A 25,144-nucleotide genomic window follows, 5' to 3' on the forward strand; every position below is an offset into this window, starting at 1 on the left:
GAAAATGAGAGAGAGAGAGAGAGAGAGAGAGAGAGAGAGAGAGAGAGAGAGAGAGAGAGAGAGAGAGAGAGAGAGAGAGAGAGAGGATAGAAATTAGCCTCAAATTACTAAATGATTAACACAAATTCCTTTCATATATTTGAGACCTTATATCTGGTTCATATATATTTTTTATAAATTTTTAGGATGGAAATCCTAAAATTAATTTTAAAAACAAAAATAGAAACAAAATTAAACTTGAAGATAATGATGCTCAATGATCTCATAAGCCTAGAAATAATTTGTATTTATACTAATTTTGGTTCTTAAAAATTAGTTAGCTGATACTATGAGATAAAAAAAATATAAAAATAATAAATGAACAACTTTAGATTGTTTGAAAATATTAAAAATCTCATTCTTTACATTAACTGCCCCCATTATTCATTGGCTTCCATTAGCGTTCATATGAAACCGATGGACTCAAGAAGAGGCCTCCTCCCCTCCGGTCGTAGGCGAAGTGTTTTTGTTTTTGGAAACAAAGAAGGTACACGTTACGACTCACGTGACCCATGTCTCCTCAACGTTCGGCACGTCAGCATCGTATGAGATGCTGGATCGCCCGTTAAGTCGCGAAATAAGCTAGCCGTCCGCTGTTTCACGGGAACCCACATCCCCGAAATCTGGCAAAAAGTGCTCGCGATATGTAAACTCATACCTTTCTCTTTTCCACGCAATCGACAGCCAACGTCTCGTGTTGTCACGGGGACTTAAGGGGCGCGTCAGCCGCCCTACCAGGGCGTGTACTTATCAATCGCTCGCTTGCCCTTACCCTCCGTTCGGTACCGACTGACCGCCGCGGCCGCACTCAAGAACGACAACGAAAGCCGAAAGTCCCGACGATCGGCTACCGCCGCGGCCGCACTCGAATCGCAGAAATGAGCGGAGGCTTCCTGAGAAGTGGTGGCCGGAGAGCACACGGCCTCCTCCTCCGCCAGCTTCGACCTTCCCCGTTGTGCGGTGAGCTCTCCAAGCCCTCGTCGGCGCCTGTCAGAGCCTACAACCGCTCCCACCTCCTCTCCTCCAAGTTCAAGCAGACCTCGTCGGGGCACTCCCCCGCGTCGCCTTCCCTGTACTCCCCTTCCTTGTCCCCCGCAACCGCCGCCGCATCTTCTTCTTCTTCGATCCGGAATGGGTTCGTGAGTTGGTACCTCGGCATGATCGAAGCCCGCCCTATCCTAACTAAAAGCCTCACCGCGGGGGCTATCTTCACCGCCGCGGATATCTCTTCTCAGGTCTGTTTGTTCCGACCTTGTGTCTCGTTATTGCTCTTTCTTGATTGAAAACCCTTTCTTGCTGCATGCGTTTGCGTAACTTGGAAAGTTTGGTTGTCTATCGAACTAGTGCGGGCCGTCAAGAATCAGGATTTTTGGTTCATTTGGCTGAATTGTGGTTTTTTGGTTGAAGGGGTCAGTAAATTTAACTTTGTTTGATGATGATTTTGGCTTTGTTAAGGTGACTTTGTTATTGAATCTAGGGATTTGGTAGTAACTTGACATGCCATTTCTTTATAGTAATTTGGCATATCAATTAGTAATGTAAACTGATGAGCATGGAGTTCAGACCCACTTTTAGCATGATTAGAAGCCCTTTGAAGACAAATTATTGCACCCCTTTTCACAATCAGAAGAATCAGCTATACACATATCTTAGATGAGTCAGAATCTCGAGTATCATGCAGTTGGCTCCAGACAAGGCCATGCACTTGATCTGAAGCTTTGAATGATTGAGCAAAATGATTATCAATATGCCCTTACTAGTGTCATTTTAAGAACAAACATTTATGTTCTGTCCATCATTAGAATATCAGCTCCTTTTAATTAATATCTATAAATAAAATTCAACATACTTTTGTACAGTTTCAAATTCCCTTATACAGCATCTCCTTAAGAACTTTAAGCTCCACCACTTTAAAGTACTTCATACTTCTTGATAAAACACTGATCACTAATTTTTGTGCATTTTTAGCAGATAATCACACTCTCATCCTCTGACAGTCTAGATCTCATAAGAACACTGCGAATGGCTGGTTATGGGATGTTCATTTCAGGACCATCTTTGCATTTCTGGTTCAATTTTGTTTCCAGAGTTCTACCAAAACGAGATGTTCTTACTACTTTCAAGAAGATGGCTCTTGGACAAGCAATCTATGGGCCTATAATGACTGGAGTTTTTTTCTCGCTAAATGCAGGATTACAAGGTCATATAGTAACATGTTCTTTTGTTTTATAATTTGCTTTGGTAACTGCATTTGTGTTGTACATGATGTACCATACTTTCTCATTACTGATTATCATGTTCTTTAGTTGATCATTAGTAGATAATGTAACTTGGAAACGATTACTGTTTAGATTGTTTAAGTTCTGTGATGGAGTTATGAAATGGAGAGTTACATATCATGTGTTGAAAATGAATTATTTTTAGCAGATCATGTGAGCACTTCTATTTTTTTTAACCATATAACTAGTTTTGTTATTTAAAAAAAATCATTACATTAAATGACGTATAAGATGCTCACACATGAGTTCGAACTTGAGGCCTATCACTTGTGCCATAATACACTAGCCAATCGGGTATCTCAACGGATACACTTCTATTGTTATTAGTTCATTTATATTTGTAGATAATATTTAATATAATGTGTTGTGGCATACATGGTTGAGTGTCTTTGTAATTGTAGTTATAATCAAAGTTTATTGTGGTAATTGTTTGGTATGCCTGTAGTTTTCCTTCATTTTTAGGGTGTATAATGATGAATTGGCCTCTCTGTTACTGTGAAAAATAAAAACATCTTTTGACTATTTTTTCTTGGAATATTTTGGCATTGTACCATTGTGCAAATTATTGATTTTACATCTATCAAGGTAATTATAGCAAGAATATAAACAAAAAATTACCATGTTACTGGGCCTTGGTGCCACTGTAGTTTATGATAACTTGATGTAAGTTGCTGTAGTTGCAGTTATATGTTACTATTAAGTTGCATGACAGTGTGGATATCTACCTTTGGTTGTGCATTGTCCTTGAAGAAAGAAATATTTTTCTTTCCAAAATCTGAAGAAAGAAATATTTTTCTTTCCAAAATCTGTAATTTTCACTTAGGTGCAATACTGTTCCTCTTGGATTCAGAAAGCAGAGTGAGTTAACAGCATCTCCATATCTAATTAATAATAAGTTACTAATCCTGAGAATCTCCTATTCAAATGTCTTAATTTATCTCAAGGCCTCTTGGGTCACTCTTATTTTCCAAGTGAGAAACCTTGCTGTAGTTCTGTGGTCTGTATGGAAAAGGTGTATTACTTGATTAAAAAAAATGATGTATTGCTTGGTGCAATGCCTACAACAGAATATTAACTAGAGCAGTCCAGCCGATCAGAGAAATCCCAAAAAAATAAGAAAAGACTCAACAGGGATGGGCAATATGCTTTGTCTCATTCCTGGAACCCTACCGCATGCTGTGAAGTAGGTTCAGCTTTGGTTTCTAGAGATGCCTGAGATGGTGTTTATGAGACTCATTGAACCTACTCAACAATGATGTGTCAGTTCAATATTGAATTGAATTTGCTTCTATGATTATATGGTGCAGAGCAGCTCTATGATTATTACTACTGAGTTGACCCATTTAACAGTCAATTTACATTGTTTACCAGAGCAGTGCACTTCTTCTACTTTTTCTCCCATTTTATTGCAATATAAGTTGAGAATCTATTAAGTTCAAAGTTCAAAAATCTTTTTTTGTGACTTTACATAATATTTATTCTGTTATTTATGGGTCGCTTATATTTTAATCTTCAACCCAAGTTTCTGCTGGGTCCTGTTTCTTTTTTTCTGAGGGTGGAATTTTTTTTTATGTCTGTTATCCCTTGAACATCTTCAGACCTCAGACAAATTTCTCTTGTTTTATTCATTGTTGTTGTTGATTGGGTGCCCAGATTATTATTATATATAACTTCTATGGATAACATCAGATGTGGAAGAGGAAATGACCTTAACTTCTTTCCTTCTCCCCTTCCCTCCCTCCTTTCTCTATCTACCTCTGGTACCAAACTCCACTGTGGCACTAATGAGGGCATCATCCTCTTTGCTGCCTCATCATCCTTGCCAAAAAACTGCTTCAAGTGAAAGGTGACTAACATGCCACCAATCCCGCTGGCAAGGCTGTTTGATGCCCACGGGTAGGGTGGGGGTTTTTGGTGTGTTCAGGTCACCACTGAACTGAGCAGTGATCAAGCGGCTTAAGAAGAAATATGGAGATCCTCAAGGGGTGCAATCTCACAAAGATGACAGGACTTGATGGAACATAGTGTTTTCTAGGACAACTCGACTACTTCCACTTCTCATTCACCACGGGATGCCTCTTTCACTTATCTCTCCCTTCCCTCTCCTTTCACTCTATTTTCAGACACTAGCAATTGGATGGGATAGGATAGTTGGATTTAGAACTGTGATCAAGATATTGTTCTGCTTAGAGCTGATTCTTTGTTCAGATTGGATCAACCAAGAATCAATTGTGATAAGGATTGGCTGCCCCAATCTGATCCATCTACAACCCTACCCCGGTGCTTGATTCTACTGAAAGTCTCTAACTAGGCAACCATTCAAGCAAGTAGACATTGCTAGGTGGCCGCTAAGCATTCGTAGTCAGGTACAAGGCATCATCCATGTTTCAAGGACCTAACTATCTAGAGGGCCTTATGCTAGGTGAACTACTTAAGCACCTGGGGCCTAGTAACCAGTAACCAAGAACTTCATTCTTTCAACCATTTATCTACTATGGATAACTACTATAGGAAAAAGAGATGAAGGTAACTTATTTTAGTAACATAATATTTATATTCTAGCATGTTTTTAAACTATCATTAATCAGCTACAGATATTTAAAAGGAGAATAACTAATCTTTTATGCAGATTCTATAATATATAGTCATCTTGTATCAGTGAACATTGTTTCGTTATGCTATATTTTTCTGATGGCATTGTTTGTGGTCTTTATTATGTAACAATTTATAGCCTTATGTTGTTTGGAGATATCAGATTATTTGTGCAAAATCAACATTGTTATGAATGTAAATGTTATTTAAAATGTATGATGATGGCGTGTCTTTAACATTTTGTCATCAATGTTGTTTAACTTTTTTTTTACAAACTTGTACAAATTGATGCAAAAGGTTTATGGTCATCATCTTATAGAAAGAGGTAAAGTTCGATTCTAGTCACCCACCTAGCTTCTAAGGCATTTTGCCTAGGCTTCTAAGGTGATTTCCTAGGACCATGTAGGATGAGTGACAAACTTGGTTACATCAAATTATTTGTGCTTATGTTAACTGTGGAAGTTAATGGGCCTCTTATCTTCTCTGTTAATTCATTTGGTCTATGTGGGGGATACTTAAAACATTTGGATGGAATCAACTATGAATGTGACTTATATTCACTCACGCCCATGTACTGCTGGCATTTCCTTGTCAGCTTGTAGGGCTGGGTATCATAGGGATGCATGTGCCATCATGTATTTGAGGATTTTTTGGAGAGACGAAAGGTGTTCCACACTATGCCATAACAGAGTTTGTTGTCGTCTTCACCCATAGATGTAACTTCATGTTTTGCTGTGTGTAATTGTCTTTCTTTGGCTTTTCTCTGTCTTGTTCATTGGTTTCTGTTCTGTGTGCCTGTCCTTTATTATAACATTAATGATAATAGACATGTACTACTCGTCATCTGTTTTGATTGGTTATATACAATGTTTTTTTTGCTTGATAATGTTTACTTTTTTTGTTAACAATAGGTGAAACTGGTGCCGAAATCTTTGCCAGGTTAAAAAGAGATTTGATTCCTACTCTTAAGAGTGGGGTTGTGTACTGGCCTATATGTGACTTCATTACCTTTAAATTCATCCTTGTTCGTCTGCAGGTAACACAAAATCCTATATCGCCATTAGTTTCTGAATCTCTTAGCTCATCTTTAAGCATTTCTCTTGTTTTCTTTTCAGCCCTTGGTGAGCAATTCATTCTCATTTCTCTGGACCATCTATATCACATACATGGCAAGCTTGGAGAAGGCAGACGTGGAAAAGATATCGACTGACTAGATCGTCCTTATCATTCGGATCCTTCCAAATTTTGTATGGCATGAAGATACTCGATGCATTCTGAAAAATGAGTGCAAGTCATAGGATTAAAGAACCTAAGTCTTGGTTAGTATCAAGCATTATAGATCATCGTCAATCTACGAAAGATTATCATGACCAAGATTTCATTGTCAAACTCTTGCATTACATTTTTTCTATTAGTAAGTTTTCTAAATCATATGTTTGCTGGAATGTGTTCGGTGAGGGCAATTATATACTCATCGATTTGGAATGTGGTTTTAAGTTTTCAGTGTAAGCAGTAGAATTCCTTTCCATGGCAACTCATCCCAGTCAATTGCTTGTGAACTATGTAGATTGCGATAGCTCAACATCTGAAGGAAAATGATGCGGATGTTATAGTCACCTTCTGAATATGTTTGACTTAGCCAAGGATTTGATACGACGCATTTGATTGCTTGCCAATGCATATTCCATTATGATTCAGAATCAATTTCACCGAGCCGATTGCATTTGATGTTTGGAAATTACATGCCCAATTAGTCGGAAAATAACAATATTATTAGAAAGCAAATTTTGTATCCTTGAGCAAACTTAGAAACCACAAATATCACTTCATCAATACCCCTCTCAAATTGAAGCATGATGACGAGTACACTTGCTTATTTGGAAATATGTCAAAGAAAAAAATTACAAAGGGCAAGTCACAAAAGTAAGACTCTCGAAGCCAACACCTTATAATTAACTATCAAAATTTGTATACATTAGAGACTTGAGTACACATTAGTAAATTTTATATTATTTTTTAAGATGTGTTAAGTTAGTCTTTGGTTGTCCAATATGAAAGTTGAGCAGGATCTAACTCGATCCTTTGTTTGAGCATATCTCAAGTTAAACTTGTTATATTATTCAATTTCTACAATAGCTACATATGAGCCTCCTTTTATGATAGACTCTTTGAGCTGCCCATGTATCATGCGATGGGAGTGTTGGATTTTAACTATAATCATTGTTAGCTTATGTCTAAGTTCGAGATTGCATTGCCTCTTGAACACATGGTGCCAATCAAATAAGACTAGTTGGCTCCTCCCGTAGAGGTGACGCTGATCGGTGGGCCAAATAACCCCATCATGTCGACCACATGGAGTCCAGGCCCTTAACTATGGGAGTCAACATATCAGTTGCGTGGAACCCAAGTGTTTGCAATAAGAATCGATATGTTGATCATATGACTCTACCATCGATCGTGTGGAGCTTAGATGGCTCCATCGTGTAGGCCTCGTGGAGCTTAGATGTTAATATATTTGCCATGTCATCTGTATCGACATCGTGCGAATGATTTCGTATACATCGTGTGGTGATTGAGATTACAGAATATGGTAACCCTTGGGTGGGTGGTCCCGTCGTTTTCATATTACATGGACAGTGTTGCGGGCCCACACTGTACTGGCTGTTCCCTGCAGCGGTCCCCCGGACGGGATCAAATAACTAGCCCCGTAGCTGCCACGTCCAGCACGCATTGCTGCCCCAACCGCCACCGGGCGTGTGTTGGTGTCGCCTGCGGGGCGCGAGTTTCTCCTCCAGTGATCTCACGGGTATTGGTTGCGGGTGAGAACTCGGGCGTATTGCAGCGGATCATGCTCTGCGTCAGCGGCTTTAATCGCGTCCGAATTGGCGTCCACGCGTACGATTCAACCATCGCCACCCACGCGTCGATAGAGGAAAAAATATCTCCTGACGAAGGTACTGTGAATGCTGACCGTCACCTGCCGGTCGAAGAAGGAATTAGCCGGTGAACAGAGAGGGTGGGCTTTTAAATCGGCGGCACTTCGATAGCATCAGCATCAACTGATTTCCAGCCTCTCTCTCTCTTTCCCTCTCTGCGATTCTCGACTACGCCGGCGGGGGATGGCTTGGTGGGATCGGGTGGCATCACCGATGAGGAAGGTCTGGGCCGGCGTCGCCACCCGCGTCGGCATTCGCAAATCCGGTGAGTCCGACCCCCAACCGCCGCACGCCGCGATCTGACCGTGGCGGAGACTTGACTCCTCTTTCCCTCCGTGTTTTGCCGCAGGGCTGCTGCGGCTGAGGCAGGAAGTGAGCACGTGCGAGTACGAGGACGTGCGCGTGCTGTGGGAACTGCTGACCGAATCACAATGCCGACGGCGGCGACGAGGGGGATGAGACGCCGGGGAGACGAGTCGCACGCTTTGGGGCGGGCTCGCATCGGCTTCTGCCGCAGCCTCTAGACTCGTCGCACTCGTGCCGGCATCGTGATTCGGTTTCTTTACTTGGGTGGCCTCTTTGTAAATACCACCGGCTTGTATAATATAATACAGTAGTAGTATATAATAAATGGCCTCATAGTTAGTTACTCATGTGCATCATGATGCCGCTAGTAACTCATATTTTGGTTCATCTGAGTTAATCACATAATGTGCCACATTCCACGTAGAGTAGAAAGATGTCATGTTTTTAGTTTGTAAAACATCGATGTTGCTTTCATGGGTTTAATGCGAGCATGTGATGATGTTTAAACAAATGCATCTTAAGAGTTAGAGCGCGTCTTTATCGTCAGGTACTACAACCGAAGGCTTCGATTGCTTGAGCAACCCCGCTTGGGTTACGTGGGAATAGTGGCAATCGTGTCTTCTTCTGGGAGTGGCTCGCTTGTCTCCACCAAAAAGGGTAATATTCTTTTGAGGCCCTCGTTGTTGGACATGGCGGACCCTGTGCGCTCAACCGTCAATGTCACTATAAAGTCTTTTGGAGTGAATTTTCGAAAATACTTTTTATTTAGTTTTTTGGGAAAATATTATCTTTTTTAGAAATTTTATAACAGTATTTTTTACTTAATACCTAAAATATCCCTAATCAATTTTTTTTTTCCTATGGACCAGTTTATAGGGTGAATCTAGCTATAATGTTTTTACAATGAGTTATAGTTTTTCATAATACTATGAAAAAACTGGAACATCGTATAAAAAATATTTATATAGTACTTTTATTAATATATTATAATATTTTATTGGTGTTGTTAAAAATACTGTAAAATTAATATTTTATAAAATATAATATTTTTATACTACATTATAGTATTTTTATAATATTATTAAAAGCACTATAATACAGTGTAAAAATATTGTAATTGGACTGATGCACCCTATCTACTTATCCATAAGAACAAAAAGGGAAAGAGAGGAGAAAAATGATAAGTAGTTAGAGATCTTTTAAGTATTAGACCAATGTAAACGGAAGCACTTCTCAGGAAAATCCCAAAAATATATTTGTGTTTGAAAGTTTGTTAAATTTTTTTTCTTAAAAAATTGCTAATCTTATATATCTGAACGTTTTTTCATTCATGAATAATTCAAGTGTTACTATGATAAAATATTTATATTTATATTTTATTTTATTTTAAAAAGGGTGAATCGTTACGAAAACATCTTTGGAGAATTTTCTTCAAAAACATCTCAACGTTGACAAATTCTAACAATTTTTTTTTTCTATAAATGATCATTTTACTCCTCGCCTCCACCAAATCTACTATTGCCTTCGCTCTATATTACTCTTGCTAGCTAGCGACTCATGCACTAGAAAGGAAGGGGCACGGGGGCTGTCATCATCTTTATAGACCTAATTGACCATCGATCGACTTGCCCTTGTATACACAATGACAATGATGAGCAAGATAGCCTCATGTAAGATAGAGGATGGGTGACAAGCTTAGGTTTAGGGTTGTGAGCAGTGGCAACGATAAGAACTATGTATGGTAGGCTCTCACATGAAGGCTATGAATGACAATAGCACTAGTGCCCACTTCTTCCTTCCAGAGGGTCATGAGCAAAGTGTGCAAGGGCAAGGTTGAGAGGGTTAACAAAGGTAGGGGTAAAATGATCATTTCATGCAGGATATTATATTAGAAATTCTCAAAGTTAAAAGGTTTTTTCAAGAATTCATTCTTTTAAAATATATATTAAATAAGATGATTTCTTGAAAAGAGCTCATACTTTAGAATTTTTTATAGAGTGCCCCCCTCTTTTGAAAAATTCTTATAGAGCATCATTCCTTATGTAAAAAGATTATTTTACTTCTATCTTTGTCATTGTCAACTTCACCCTGCATCGTTACCCCCTCCTTTTAGATCTATTACTCACACCACAACCCTTGCACAAGGGAGGAGTAAACGTGGAGGCAACGATAGCTTTTGTATCCCCTTCTTTCTTATGCAAAGATTACGGGTGATTAAACGAAGAGGAGAAGAGGCGATACAAAAAGAAGATGACATAAGTCGAAGGAAGTGGTAACGACCTTCATGCACCCTCCTTCACACGAGGGTCACGAGCAAGCACAGCGTGAGGTAGTGCAGGATGGAGATGACGACGGATCAAGAGTAAAATAATTATTTATGAAAAAATTATATATATATTTAAAATAAAGATGCTCTATGAAAAAATATAAAAAATAAGAGCTTTTTGTTATAATTCACCCTATTCTATAATAATAAAACAGTCAATACCATTACTGTAATATCTAAAACATGATTGTGGACAAGGCAGAGGCAGGGATTTGCTGTTTACCTAAATAGTTTCGCATCTCGAGTATCGTAGTCTTGTTTTCCTTCAAACAAGACAAGACAGTGATACGCATTGCTTTGTTCTCATGAAGGAAATAATATTATGATTACTATGGTGTGTGTTTCTGCCATACTTCGCCTGTATACCGATGCCAACTTCGTCCCTACGCAAGTTTTACATCATCTACCCATAAACAAAGTAGCATAAAGAAGAGATACGAAATATGACATGAAAGCTTTCCATTTCTTAGGGTAGCTTCATATAATGTTTTAGTTATCTCTGCTATTATAATGCTCGAGTCTATATGACAGTGGAACGAAAGTAAGGTTATTTCTTCTCTTTTCATTGACACACTGGTGAGAGGAGAGGTACGCATGTTACTGTCAGGTGTGTGGCCTCCTATTAAATGGAGCAGTTTGATGGACGAGTGTTGTTTCCTCATGCGTCTCTGCCTGCAGACAATTGGAAATGAGTCGTATGGCCAACAACATGCTCTCTTCCAGATCTCAACTCACATTGCTACTACTTTAATCTCCAGTTGACAGATGAAGGACTAATAAACTAAGCTTTGCCTTCCTAAGTTAGATTTAGCATGTAAAATGAAGTAAACAAATCTGCCTTCTCCTCATTCCAGCCACCCAATTTCTCTGCCCCATTTATTACAGTTCATGTGTGATCACTGTTGCGTCTTTGTCTTATGTACAATCTCCATAAGATTTACTGCTTTGAATCTGATGCCAATGTCTAAACCAACCCCATGCACAGCACAGTGACACTCCCATCCTATCTTAGCGTTACAGCAAAATATATTGCATTCATGACTGCTAACAATGGCTTTGAAGGGAAACTAAACCTCTGTCGACTCTTTCAGATGCAGGGCTTCTCGCACTCGCTCCTTTGCTTCGCCACTTTTCTAGTTCTCCTTATTCCAAGGAGTAGCACTGAAGGTGGAGTCTGGTGCTCCGCCTGTGTGACCGCCTTCCTGTAATTGGAGAGGAAAGCCGGAGATCGACCGAGGGCGGCGAGCTCTACGATTAGATCGATGGTGGCCGCGGTCCCGGCAGCCGCCACCACTTCCCCCGCCGCGTCCCGGAACCCTCCCCGCAGTCACAAGAACACTTCGCCCCTTCCGCGTCGCGATGATCTCCAGAACCCTCGTCGCTCGCCGCTGATCCCCTCCGAGAAGAGCAATGCCGCGGCCGGCGCAAGGCAGCCTCGCACCAAGGATATCAGTTCTCGCTACCTCTCATCTTGTGGTTCCTCCTCGTCCTCTTCCTCCACCTCCTATTCTACCGCCACTACGTTCTCTTCTTCGAGCGGTTCGTCTAGCTCGCGGCGCTTCCCGTCGCCGATGGCGGCCCCACGGTCCTCCACGCCGCCGGTATTGCCCCAGTCCGCCGCCCAGAAGCGGTCCCACTCCGTCGATCGGGCTCGGCCTTCCACGCCTCGCGCCGATCCCCGCCCGGCCCCTGCGGAGCCCTCCCCCGCCGCGCGCGCTCTCTGCTTGACGACCCGGAGCCTCTCCGTCTCGTTCCAGTGCGAGTCCTTCTTCTACCAGACCAGCCGCGCTAAGGCCGCCTCCCGCAGCCCCGCCAGGAAGTCCACTCCCGAGCGGCGGCGAGCTAGTGCCTCTTTTGCCTCTCCATTGAAGGTTCGTGATCATTTGGATAACTCTAAGCCCTTTGAAAACCACCACCGATGGCCCTCTTCCACAGCCCAGTCGTCAAATCCGTTGATGAGGATCTCGAATTGCTCTTCTGAGAAGAAAGAACCGATTTTGGCCACCGTCAGGTTCCAGCAGTCGATGATGTTTGATGATAGTGCGAGAAGGGCTTCGTTCGATGGGTGTGACCTATCAGCTTCTTCCGATACTGATAGTGTGTCCTCTGGGAGCAATTCGGGGGCGCCAGAATTCAGTATGCGCCCGCGCGCAAAGGTGACTTCCAGAGGGATCAGTGTCCCAGCAAGGTTTTGGCAGGAGACGAATAACCGGCTGCATCGTTATCCCGAAACTTGCTCCCCACTATCTTCGCCGGATTCAAGGTCTGTGGTACACTCGAAGCTGGGTGTGATAAAGAAGTTGTCAATGGACAGCCCCTTGTCTTCTCCAAGGTCAGTTTCCTCACCGCTCCGTGGACCCGTGAGACCTTCTTCTCCAAACAAGCTTTCCGGTTCACCATCAAGGGGTATGGCAAGCCCTTTGCGGACAAGGAGTAATGTATCAATGAGCAGTTCACTGGTTTGTCAACCAGGCAATGCACCTTCAATTATAAGCTTTGCTGCTGAAGTGCGGAGAGCAAGGAAGGGGGAGAATCGGATTGAGGAGGCTCACATGTTGAGGCTGCTTGATAACCGGCATTTACAATGGCGATGTGTTAATGCCAGGTTTGATGCTGCACTGTTATTGCGGAAACTAACTGTAGAGGTACTGTTGATGTTAATATCTTTTCCAAATTAGTGTTTCCTATATATTAGCTAATTTGTGATGGATTTCCTATTTATGGATTTTGTCCAGCATAATATGATCATAAATGTCATATACCTGTTAATTGTTTTTTCTGTCAAGTTGCTTGCTTTAGCTTAGATATCAACTTCTCTTGTTTCCTTTGGCACACTAATTTTGTTGTCATTTCAGTTTGGATTTCCATTTTCATAGAGAAAAGATCTAGCTTTCTTTATACATTTGAACTAAAAACACCAAATTTAGTAGTTTTTTCCTTTTTCTCATGTGCCACTTATGTGGTGATAGGAGTAAAGCTTAGTATATGTGATCAGTAATGTTTTTCATGCACTTCATTGTAATATTACAGAACTGATAAATTTGGTAAAACTTTGGAACATAATCATGCAATTGTCAATAAGCCATACATAGTTTTCCTACAACCCTCCTATTATGCAAGTGTTACCATTGCTTCATGGATCAAAAAGTTGAACAATTAAGAAGCAATGTTTATTAAAAGCTAGGGTAATAGATGTAGTTGAGATGGCTGGTTAGCGTTTTAAGAAACAACAAGTCGTATCATGCAAATCAGATGTTGATTTAATTGTGGCTTTTCTTGCTAATCTTCGCCTAAAATTTGAAGTTGTCCTTCTGGTCACATCATCTTTAATTTTGTGTTTCTTGCTTGCTTATTTTGTCCGAAATGTTATAGTTATGCTTTCAGTCCCTCTTATTTTGATCAGCCAATGCTTCTTTTTTTTTTTCATTTATACCAGTGAAGTTATATTAGCTAATGCTTTCGTTTGATCCTTACAGAAAAATCTGACTGATGCATGGGTAACTACCAAAGAGTTGCGTGACTCCATTACCAATAAAAGGATCAAGCTACAAACTCTGAAACAAGATTTAAAGCTAATTTCCATTCTTAAGGAGCAAGTAAGCCTTTGTTTCTCAGTTTTCACTTTGTTTTAAGATGCCTGTGAAAGTCCTATTTGTATGTTTTAGTTTCACTCTGAATCATTCTTTTGGTCATTCTGATTAATCAGGGTATGACCTATCAAACTTTTATAAGTTTTATAGTCAATTGTCAGATCAATAGCCAACTTCCTGTAAAATATGCCATTCAGAAGTTTCAGGCATTCTCTCATTATGCAATATCATGGTGCTAAAATGCCAAAGTGAGACCCTCCAGGTTTTCTCTCTTGAAAAGTGTGAATCATGGAAAGGAAGTAGATAATAACATAAGAATATAAAAAGTGGACGACAATCATCTCTTAGGCACAACTAACTAGCCATGGAGCCAAAAGGTGTATCATGTCCCTCTTTGTTCAATGTTAAAAGACCACAAGTGAAGAGTATCTGAGAATACTTAAGTAATTTATGGTGAAATATAATGGACAAAATTAGCTAGAGCTAGTTATTCATTGTTGAATTGTTTCTCCTGATAGTATGTCTATAGAGTATTGAACTTGAGACAAAAAATTATCAGTTTTAAAAATTTGTCAATCTTGCCTCAGAAATTTAATTCAATATAGAGTTGCTTGAACTCGTCCTGGAGCCCTTGAATTTACAATAAATAATCCTATATCAGGTTTCTCCAGGATCGGTCAGTTTGGCAACTGTGAATTACTTAGCTTCTTCAAGAATCACCATGGTAGGTTTTTCTTTTGCAACCTGGATGACTAGGGTTTGAATCATAAAATGTCTCTCTGCTTGCAGACATTAACCCTTCCTAGACCCTACATGGTTTGAAAATCATGCACTAGTTTTTCTTTTCAATTAAAAGATCAAGCCAATAACTTTGACCAAACTACATTATGGATGCAACCAAGTAGTGGAAATTGCACAATGTGCAACTACAAGCAAATATCATCAGAATTAAAAACTCAACCAAACCTCAGTAAAGTTGCAAAAAACAAATCTCGAGCTCTCGTATTGGATCAGTTTATAAAACCTTATCTGTATATTTGCACAATTTACAACTTGGTTAATGCAGATGGCCTATCTAGGGGAGTGGTCTCTTATGGAGAAAGATCACTTAAGCTCATTATCAGAAGCTATTAAAGCATTAAAGGCTAGCACACTTCGTCTTCCCATAGTTGGTGGAGCCAAGGTTTGTATTTCCTGGCTTTTCATATCAACAAATGAACTCTGACATCAATCTAGCTTTTGGGAAATACTATAGTTGTCTCATTTCACAGGCTGACCTTCTGGAAGTTAAAGATGCAATTAGTTCAGCACTTGATATAATGCAGGCAATGGGATCCTCAATTTGCTCTCTATTGTCCAAGGTAAACTGCCTCTACAACATTCATCTAGTCATATTTCATCAGGCCGAAAGTAATTTTGTTTTATCTTCGATCATCACTTTTGATGCTTTTGGAGCACAAGTCCAGTGTGTGTTCTAAATTGTTTGTTAGCTACCAATAATTTGCTTTTTCAGTATCTGCTTTGCCATTGCCATCTTCATTTAACTTGAACGTGGTTATATTTTGACTAGAATCACAGAAGGTATCTCAAAAATAGGTAATGTTTCTAAGATAACCTTTTCAATCCAGCAGTTGCACCAAATCATATATGAACTGCGAAGCATGAGAACTTTCAATTGCTTATCTAAAATTCGCTCATAAATAAAACCAGATTTACTGCAAGGAATGGTGAAAGGATACGAATATGTATCAATGGGAGAGAGAGAGGCACAAGAAGCTTTAAGACATGCAAGCATGCAACTTAATGACAAATGAAGCATCACATAGTGCTATCTCAGTGACTGACTTGTGTCCTTATACTTCACTGGCATGTCACAGTGGAAGCTTTTCATTTGCCACCTTCAGTTCATTATTCATTCTACTGTATTTTGCCTAGAAAAGCCCCCTCTGATATCAAATGCATAGTTTCAATTATCGACCACTGGCTTATCTGATCACAGGAATTAGGTTAACTACATTGGCATTTCGCATTTGTACAGGTTGAAGGAATGAGTAACCTGATATCAGAAATCACTAAAGTGGCTGCACAAGAGCGAGCACTAGTTGACCGATCCAGAGGTCTCTTGTCCACCGTAGCAGCTTTGAGTGTAAGTCTAACTTCAGGCCCTGCTTAACTTTTTCGCTATTCCAGGTTTCACATGGTTATTATTAACACAAATTCATGAACCAGATAAAGCAATGTAGCCTGCAAGGACAGTTAATACAACTGAAGAGAAGAGCCAGCCTGATATAGATACAGAGCAGATGCTCTTACCAACCTTGTGATCACTAACATCACATCATACTCTACTTCTTCTGACCGGAGAGTTTGGAGGGAAATAAAGCATGAGGTATGCCTACCTATCTTGCCTGGGGTGACTGATTTGTGTATTTTTCCTTCTTCCTCCTTTTTTTTTCTTCTTCTTCTTCTCTCTTTGCCCTTTTTTCCGGTGCATTTGTATCACCACAAGGATGGCCTTTTCTGATGCAGGGATTACATTGCCTGCCGACAGAGTGGTTTTCTTCTGCTGCTGCTGCTGCTGCTGCTGCTAATAAAAGAAAAGCTCATTGTGTACGTATGTGATGCCTTTGTTTCCTTTTGTTGGGAAGAATAGGAAGCTTCTTCACTCTGCATCTCATTTACATTTAGCCGTGCATGCTTCAAACTGCTCATGAGTACATCACATAGTCGATCACAGAAGCTCAATGCAGCCGACCCAAATGGTTTCAAATGAAAATATGTTGCTGTAATAGTGATGATGAATATTCAAATGAAAAAGAATATAGGATGGTTTGGTAAACCGTAGAGGAAATTATAGAGCACATGTCAAGAGGTGACGAGTGAGTCGACAAAGATAAAATCTTTGTTTTTCTTTCAACAATACACTAACGATTACTATGTCTCAACAGAGGATTTGTATGAGTGGAGCATTTCTTATTCAACAATCTATAAGCAATCACTCAACAACGACCGAGCTTGCGAGTGTTGTCAAGACCGACACACGCTTCGAACGAATGAGACCCAATCCTCCCAGACACAGGTTGAGGAGCCTCTCGGCTCGACGGCGCAGTGGTCGACTCACCGGCTCTCACCGCTAGTTGTCACTGATTCCTCCGTGTTTATCGGCGGCGTGGCTGGACAACGCCGCTTCTCCTCCCTCCCGCCGCCGGGGGACCGACGACACAGGTCCGGATCACAGGCCGCCGCATCATCTTCGTCGAGTGGAGCACGCCGCCGCTCGGGCACGGAGAATGAAGAGAACCCCCTGTCAAGTAGGAGGGTAGTGCCGCCGTAGAAGACACTTTTGAGTGTGGCCTGATAGAGGTGCCAGTTGCGGTCCGCAGCAGGCCCACGGCGACGTTCACTGGGCTGATGCTTCACCCGTACCATTCGTACAAGTGCAAAGATTGGAATAAAGCTGCAACCAGAGACCCGTCAGAATGGAGGAAGGGATCGGGAAATGAGAGCATTTGGAATCAAATCGTGACTTGTAGGCACGAACCTGGGCGTTGGGAGGGGAAGACGGCGGAGACGAAGGGCATGAGGGCAGCGCGTCCGAGAACTTGGCAACGAAGATGTGGGCCTGGGCCTTGGTGGATTCGACCATTGAAGACACGGCCGCAGCACGCCGGATTCGTTGCAGCCTCTGCGGACGATTCTGCACGTTGTTGCGACTCATCTCCTCCGACGATCTCTCGGCCACCGCTGCTCCGATCCTCCTTCTCAAAGGTTAGCAATTTATCCTCTCTCTACAATTTAGTTCAGTTTTCCTCTCCTTATCGAAGTCATAGAAGAAATTTAGTTTTTCTTTTTCTCTTTTTTGTTTCGGAGACTTGAGCGACAAGAAATCAATGGAAGGTGAGTCCCGAGAGGAGCAAAGGAAAGGGCGAAGAGGCGGTGCGATCACCATAGAGTTAAACTAAGGGTCGCCGGGGAGGTTGGGTGATTGTCTGGAGGTGTGGTCTTGAGGCTCTTCTTGATCTAAATCTATCAACTGATCGTTCATGAACAGTTCGTAGGGGAAGCACACCCACCATTTTGTATTTAAACGGGAAGCTTCATCATTTAGAGTTGAGATTGACCAATTCCAGATGATGGATCTCATGAAAGATCAGTTTCTGTGAAAGATTGCTTAACCCACATTTTTTGAACTATTCATAATGGATTGATGGCAGGATATGGATCACCAAACTAAATCCTGATTATATACTTGTGGAGTAAATTGCTGGACAATTCCCTGTCAGGGAATTGGCTTGTTGAGGATCAGTTCGAGTAATTCAACCTGATGAACTTAGACACTCCTTCCCTCACCATTAGACAAAGGATCAATATCTCTTTCACATAAAGTTTTTAGAAAGACTATTCACACTGTTCTCTCTGCTATATTTCTCATGAAGATATGATATGCAGAAGAAGAAACTGATTCTGGCTCTTGAATTCAAAATGCTCGGCAATTTTAGCCTCGATGTTCTCTTTCAATCTAATTTTAAAATATCCACAAGGAAAAAGATACATGTAAAAGGAGCAAAGTACAAACTTCTACAACCATCAACCTAATAGCATCAGAGTAGATCAAACTCGATTCTGTACTCTGATGAGAGCCCTTTCCCTAGCTTTGATCTGTATGAAATTCTGTACAAATGATGGCTTCCTTTAAGGTTTTTTTTTCTTTTTTACATACATGAGCCTGCAAATTGGAAATTTCCTTCTCTTCACCCTCCTTGCTCATCTTTTCCGATGGACAAATTACCATTTTCCTTGTCACCTGATTGTCTTCATATAGAATGACTGAGAAGTGATCTTCTTGCATTAGTACTGTGATGATGAACTATCATCATCGTCATCTGACTGCACATCTCGTCGCTGTTCATACCTTTGGAGAACTGGTAGAGATGCATTGACAGATATGCGAAAGGATCTAGCTGAACCCATCGATGTCCTCTCCTGCAATCTGCCCACTTCCTTGCATACATTATCTAGTACAGATAGGAAGTCCCTCACCACCATGAAGATCCTAAGAGGGTGAGCTTCCTCCTTTGCTGCATCTCCATGGAAGTACTCTGTAGTTTCCTTTACTATATTCATCACCCTCTTCTCCTCAGCCTTGACATGATCAATCTTCCTTTCAGCCTCTTCAAGAAACACCTTCATCGTGTCAAAAAATTTCATACCTTGCGTGCATGACTTCTCTAGCTGTAAAACTGATTTTATCTTCTGAAGCCCAACGTCTAGCCTCAAGACATAACTGCTAAGAACATCTGAGTCCATTCCTGCTGCCTTTCTGATGTTCCCAAGCTCATTACTCAGCCCAGCCACCACTTTTAAACCTTGTTTCTTAAATTGTTCTTCCCTGCTACTGTTAGTAGGATTGTGTACTGTCAATGGTTCAGTACCTGTTCCTTCTGAACGGATAATCTCTTGCACGACGAAGTGGAGTAGGGTTGTTTTTCCATCAGTTCCCTTTACATCTGTCAGTTTTAGAAGAGTGTCGAGCTTGAAGGCTTCCGCTTGACCTAGGTTGGTGCCCACATTCATCCTGTTTCCAGTCCTCAGAACAGCTTCCAGGAGCTTAAGGAATAGTCTACTGCTTGTTAAATCTTCACATGCTGCCTGTAGAACATTTGAAGGAGGCAATGACCATTAGGTATGCTTATGAAAGTAGAATAATATTTTTTTTCAATTTACCAAATTATGTTCAGTAAATCTAATGTCAGGTATGGTTGTTCAAATGCGCCGAATTATTGAAAATAGAGTTTAGAAGAAACAAGAAACATCATAATTTGGAATCAGGCATTCGCCATTCTTTGATGGTCAATGTTATAAGTCAAAGGACAAGTATGGAATTAGTGATGCATGTTTGACTATTAAAAAAAAGGAAAAATTATAATTATTTAGCACAGAAAGAGTTTTTCAAGATAATATATTATAATAGAATATTTTCATGGTTTGTTTCATGTAGCACTAATTTGAAGACATTTGCTTGTATTTCAAGATGAAGCATCAATACAATAAATTTACCTCTAGAGTTCCAAAAGATTTGATCAGATATTTGACTTCTGTCTCAAAATTAGCTCTGTAAAGCATTGCATCAACTCTTTTAAAGGCAAATGGTACGTCTAGCACTGCTTTCAGAAAGCGCTCAGCTGAACCTAGCTTTGATATGTCACCCATGTAATCATGCAGTCTTAGCTCTTCCTCCTTAGTGGGAGCCATCTTGATTAAAGTTTCCAAAAGCTCAGCTCCTAAGCATTCAGGATTACCTGTTGTAGACAACTTTGGTCATCCAACAATATTTAAGTCAACAATAATACATAGGATTTATCACATTGGTACTCATCATCAACTATGTTTTTTCCCATCAAAGTTGGTAGATGCAGCATTTCTAAGTTATAAGGCTCCATGATTTTCAGAAAGATTTGATCATCCGTTTATCTGATGTCAAAACTTAAAGTGGCTTCCGTGATATTTCAACAAGCAAACCTATACAGGCAACAGCTGATGAAAACAAGGATACATGACCATTGATCTGATGACAACACTCGAAGTTTCTTTTATGTGATATCTAAACAAGTTAACATATACATGACACAATTTATGGAACCTGGGGATGTGGTGTACTGTATGATGTTGATCACAGTTTCACATATATCTCCTTGTATTCTTAAGACGATGACATATTCTTCTAGATCTTTGTAGTTTTTTTATTCCATTTCTAAATTTTAAAACCACAACATAGTTCATCATCATCTGGACAGATACATGAAGCTGTTCTGCATAAGTTTATTTGTATTATCAAAGTAGTTAACTATTACTTAGTTATGGTGGTCTTCATTGTTTAAAGTTACGAGTTAATTCAAAGCGGCTTCAATTAACTGCTTTAATGTTTGTGGTGGACAATGGCCAACCACGTAGACAGTAGTACTTCGTCGGTTGGGCTCTCCTTAGATATGATTTCGTTCGAGTTTTTTAAAGCAGTAACTACTTAGATATGTTTAAACTTAGATCTGGTCTGATTGTCACTTAACAAAGCTACCGGTGCTTATGTCTAAATTAACATCAAAGATTAAATTGCACAGCATTCCCTCATTTTAGATGCTGTTGATTCCACAACCTTGCCAAGAATGTTAACATTTATCGGGAACTAACTTCTAACCATATCATCTCAACTACTAAACATGAGAAGAAAGGTGGTCGATGCATTGGAACCACAGAAATGGTCACCAACTCGATAATTCTTGTTAAATGTCATCCACAGAAATGATCCTTGAATGAAATATTGTGATATTCCCAACATTAGACTTGGAAAAGGACGAGATTGTTCTATACATGCTTGTAGACCTATTTGCAACACTGAGGTTGTCACCTTTCTTTTGTCGTAGGCTCTTGCTAAGTTTAGAATAATTTCAGAGGGTTATCATGTAGTTGTTCAAGCTATATTACAATTGATGAATTAGGTCAAAGCTCTTCTAGCCTATATTTAGAGCACAACTTGAGCACTGATACTGAATTGATTGTTAAATAGTTTGATTTTTTTCACACAACCTTTAATATTTTGAATTGCAGTCATAGTTGCCTGAACTGATGGGGGAAATCTTGCATGATGATCAGGATTCCACAAAAGGGTGATCGATCAGCTAATCATGTTCCCTTCAACATATCCGAACAGAATAAACAGTAAGTCTTAGATAAAAAATCTCTCCTGGAATTAAATTTATGTTGAATTTCTTTTATAAACAAGCAAAGATTGTTTGGTCACTGCCCTAATACTCCATTCCTCTTTTCTTTTCTGTCTAATTTTCTCGCTTGAATATTTTACTTTGTCTTTCATTCTTCCTATTTTCTGATCTTTGCAGATTTCAATTAGTCCAATGCTAAGAAACCTTCAGCCACACGTGGTCAACTCAGTTCCTTCATTTAACCACAAGGTAAATGAACTTAGTTAACAGCCTATTAGCTTCACGGACAATAGTTAAATGAACTTAGTTAACAGAGTAAATCATATGAACTTTCCATTGTTTTGATCATAGAATAGAGAAACCTGCTATAAATTTGGTAGATTTCCTTGAGCAATAAGTTGATTTTGGTTGCATTACAGCAGGCCCAGATTCCATATGACTGAGGATTACGATGAAAGTCATAGAGTAATTATCATCTAAACTGGGTGCAGAATATAGAACCCTTACCATCTAATAAAGCGTCGTGGACCTCCTCTCTCGTCACATTCAATGCCCTCAAGAGTATTGCTATGTTTTGCGACTTCTTGGGATCCAGCACTCTCTTCTCCTCATCTAATGGCAGGACACGCTGTCGTCTGCTTGTTGCTTTGGGAAGAGAACTTGAGGTGATGTTGACAAATAGAGTCTCGATTATGTCCTCGTTCAACCTGCCAAGTGAAGACGAAGAGAATAATGCTCAGTCATGGTATTGAAAGACTTGAAACATACAGGGAGTGGGAAGAAATCTTTAGGTGAAATCTCACTGAAATGAGCTTGATTTCATCTGGTCCCAGACCATTGCTCGATTGGAATTCGCACTAACTTTGTCCCAGTGAAGAGGCTTCAACTTGGGCTTCGAGTCGCCCTCCAATTCCTCCACCATCTCGTGTACTTGATGCGAAGAACTGGCAGCAATGCCAACGCCGTGCTTCGTCGGAGGAAGTGGTATGTTGATCCGTGTTGCTTCAGGAGGAAGTGGATTTAGCAACCTACGCCTTGAAGATGCCGCAACTGGAGTCGCCGGAGCTTTAATTGGCTGTTCAATGTTTCCCATGGTTTCAGTAGATGGTGGTGGCTGCGGCGGCGATGGAGGTGGAGGTTGTTGGTCGATTGGGAGGATCATCTGTTTGACCGCAAAGCGGGGTGCAGTGTCTGCCGCGGCCACGGCCAACAACTGCTGCTCTCCGCTGTTAATACTTGGGGGGCTCCTACGGGAGGCCGGGCTACTCGGGCTCTCGCTGGTGGCGGACACCACCGACCGCTGCGGAGTGTAAAAGGTGTCCTCATCGGATAACGTCATTGGCGGAGGGACCATTCCCCTCAGCGAAGCCATGGAACTCAGCGGCGGCAACGGCTGGAGCTCGGGGCTCGGGTGATGCATTTCCAGCACCCGCTCCGTCGCGATGTTTCCGTAAGAGGATCCGTTCTGCCGCCCGCCAGATACCGCCGACGTGTCCATGATGCCAAGGTAGAGGAAATCCGGCGCCGCGGAAGCGGGCTTTCGGTCCACCCGCCTGCCGCCGCTGCCGTCGGGGCCGACAAGCTTTCCGTCTTCGGGCGAGCTCCGAAACTTTAGCCGGTACAGCAGGAACCCCAACAAGAACAGGACCACGAGGGCGGGGACGGAAGCGGAGAAGGCGATGACGAAGACCTTATTAGACGCGGAGGAGGAGGCCGCAACGGCGGGCGTTGAGGGGACACCGGGGAAGAAGCTGGTTGACTCGTCCGGAGGTGGGTCAACGAACTCCTGAGGGGGCGGTGGTGGGGTCCACTGGATGGGGTACAGCGGCTGGTGGAGGACCCTGCGGCCGCCGGCGCGGTCGTCCGAGGCGAAGGCGGAGGCGGAGGCGACGGCGGAGCAGAGGAGGAGGGCGAGGACCACCAGTAGCATCTTCGCGACGAGGACCCGTTTCGCTTCGGGGATTAAGAGCGACAACGGTGGAAGCTTCTAAAATTGGCCGCGGGGATTACTAGTATATATTTGTTATTATCCTAATATCGTTTTCCTTCCTGTGGTCAAATAAGAGGGGCGAGCCGAGCTGTTCGTCCGCGCCGTCCGACCGTGGCTCGTCAATCCTTTCGTCTGGCAGCACGTGGCGCAAGCATGCGGTCTTCTGCTGTCAGCTTCACCCGACACGCCGATCCGCTGTATCATCGCCCACGCGAAACAAGCGAACAAAGAATCCCTGGCGATCCGCGCACGTCCTGCCGTTTCCCATGTGCAGCGCTCAGTCACGGTTCTGACGTCAAGCATCCCGCGTGACGTACAGGTCCCGGTACACCGTCCATCCGTCAACGGACGGTCCCGATGAGCGGATCTTGTGTGCACCGTACACGCACGTGAGAACGTAAAGAAGACCAACAACCCGTGCGCGGCATCCCTAAAAGGTCCGGCCCGGTAGTTTTCTCTCTTTTCTTTTCCGAGCCTTACATTGTGCCATAGGATTCGTGCACACAGAACGCTTCGGAGATGGATCGTTGCTTCGATGGCCGCTCATCCACACCGACGTGGCGTTCCTCGACTCACCTGAGATTACCGACTCCGAGCCTACGCTCATCAACTCGTGGGACCCACACCCCAGAATAACAAACACTTGTTTGCCGATTACTATGTAACCAAACCAAATCAGGTTTGAGTCGATGCAAGGCTAATCCTTCCATGACGATGGATTTGGTAGTAGAGATGCAATGAACCCAAACTTCATTCCATCACTTGCATGCCGTAAAGATTAGTAATCTCGTTTTGATGTCTCGACCGCGACATCAACTTTCCCCACTATCAGCAATTTCCATCATCATCAATATCGCTTGGATTTAAAGCTACGCTAATGAGCTCAACTAAGAACGGAGATGGTGAATGACAACCTACTCCCTATTTGCGTCTTCAGCCGTGACTCAACTCGCGACGCCCGCCCTCTAAGTTGTACAATTCGTGCGAATAGTGAACATGTATGGATATGCATATTGTGGTCGCTCGAAATCTATAAATTACATGAACCCAAGCAACAGTTGGGACTTTCTCAACTTCGTTGTTGTGGTTGTCATGTCATAGGAATTGGTGATGCAGATCGAGACGATCATAACTGAGGATAGAGATTCTAATATCAATCACAGAAATGTCTTCTGTACGTGGCTTTTCCTTTAACATACACACACACATATAACCTATTAAGTCTGGATCATATATAAATATAATAGCACGTACTCCAATGGTTAGCCGAGTTGCTGGTGACATTAGTTGGTTGCTTCATATATTGTTAAGGTGGGACGATAGACCATTGAGATTAGTATTTTATGGATAGTGGTCTATGAATTGATCCGT

At 41.6% G+C, this 25,144-nt stretch overlaps 3 protein-coding genes and 1 long non-coding RNA gene across 7 annotated transcripts; 3 read left to right on the top strand and 1 right to left on the bottom strand.

The window, feature by feature from the left end:
- The first annotated feature begins 680 nt into the window (after positions 1 to 680).
- On the top strand, positions 681 to 6,355 carry LOC135635588 (protein SYM1-like). Of its 2 annotated transcripts, none has more exons than XM_065146768.1 (4): positions 681 to 1,274; positions 2,008 to 2,239; positions 5,822 to 5,946; positions 6,026 to 6,355. In XM_065146768.1, exons 1-4 carry the CDS (start codon positions 918 to 920, stop codon positions 6,122 to 6,124), a joined length of 813 nt encoding a protein of 270 aa, XP_065002840.1. In that variant the 5' UTR covers positions 681 to 917; the 3' UTR covers positions 6,125 to 6,355. The 2 variants fall into 2 exon arrangements, with proteins under 2 accessions (XP_065002840.1, XP_065002841.1); XM_065146769.1 differs by having other exon boundaries at positions 688 to 1,274; positions 2,011 to 2,239.
- A 1,208-nt stretch (positions 6,356 to 7,563) lies between these two features.
- LOC135634833 (uncharacterized) lies at positions 7,564 to 8,499 on the top strand. The gene is made up of 2 exons (XR_010495457.1): positions 7,564 to 8,111; positions 8,196 to 8,499. It is a non-coding gene; the product is annotated as an uncharacterized LOC135634833 (long non-coding RNA).
- Positions 8,500 to 11,497: 2,998 nt separating this feature from the next.
- Positions 11,498 to 23,818, top strand: LOC135636868 (QWRF motif-containing protein 2-like). 3 transcript variants are annotated; one of them, XM_065148981.1, is made up of 11 exons: positions 11,498 to 13,123; positions 13,955 to 14,074; positions 15,135 to 15,251; positions 15,340 to 15,429; positions 16,107 to 16,214; positions 16,298 to 16,457; positions 16,598 to 16,678; positions 17,017 to 17,836; positions 21,671 to 21,781; positions 21,961 to 22,032; positions 22,203 to 23,818. In XM_065148981.1, exons 1-6 carry the CDS (start codon positions 11,741 to 11,743, stop codon positions 16,358 to 16,360), a joined length of 1,881 nt encoding a protein of 626 aa, XP_065005053.1. In that variant the 5' UTR covers positions 11,498 to 11,740; the 3' UTR covers positions 16,361 to 16,457; positions 16,598 to 16,678; positions 17,017 to 17,836; positions 21,671 to 21,781; positions 21,961 to 22,032; positions 22,203 to 23,818. The 3 variants fall into 3 exon arrangements, with proteins under 3 accessions (XP_065005053.1, XP_065005055.1, XP_065005054.1); XM_065148983.1 differs by having other exon boundaries at positions 22,206 to 23,818; XM_065148982.1 differs by having other exon boundaries at positions 21,716 to 21,781.
- LOC135636867 (formin-like protein 8) lies at positions 18,540 to 23,713 on the bottom strand. Its single transcript, XM_065148980.1, has 4 exons — positions 22,587 to 23,713; positions 22,291 to 22,490; positions 20,126 to 20,367; positions 18,540 to 19,717 (listed from the first exon to the last, which is right to left on the bottom strand). Exons 1-4 carry the CDS (start codon positions 23,711 to 23,713, stop codon positions 18,917 to 18,919), a joined length of 2,370 nt encoding a protein of 789 aa, XP_065005052.1. The 3' UTR covers positions 18,540 to 18,916.
- Positions 23,819 to 25,144: the final 1,326 nt, after the last annotated feature.

This window comes from Musa acuminata, chromosome BXJ3-4 (assembly GCF_036884655.1).
Source record: "Musa acuminata AAA Group cultivar baxijiao chromosome BXJ3-4, Cavendish_Baxijiao_AAA, whole genome shotgun sequence".
Taxonomy (NCBI): Eukaryota; Viridiplantae; Streptophyta; class Magnoliopsida; order Zingiberales; family Musaceae; genus Musa; species Musa acuminata.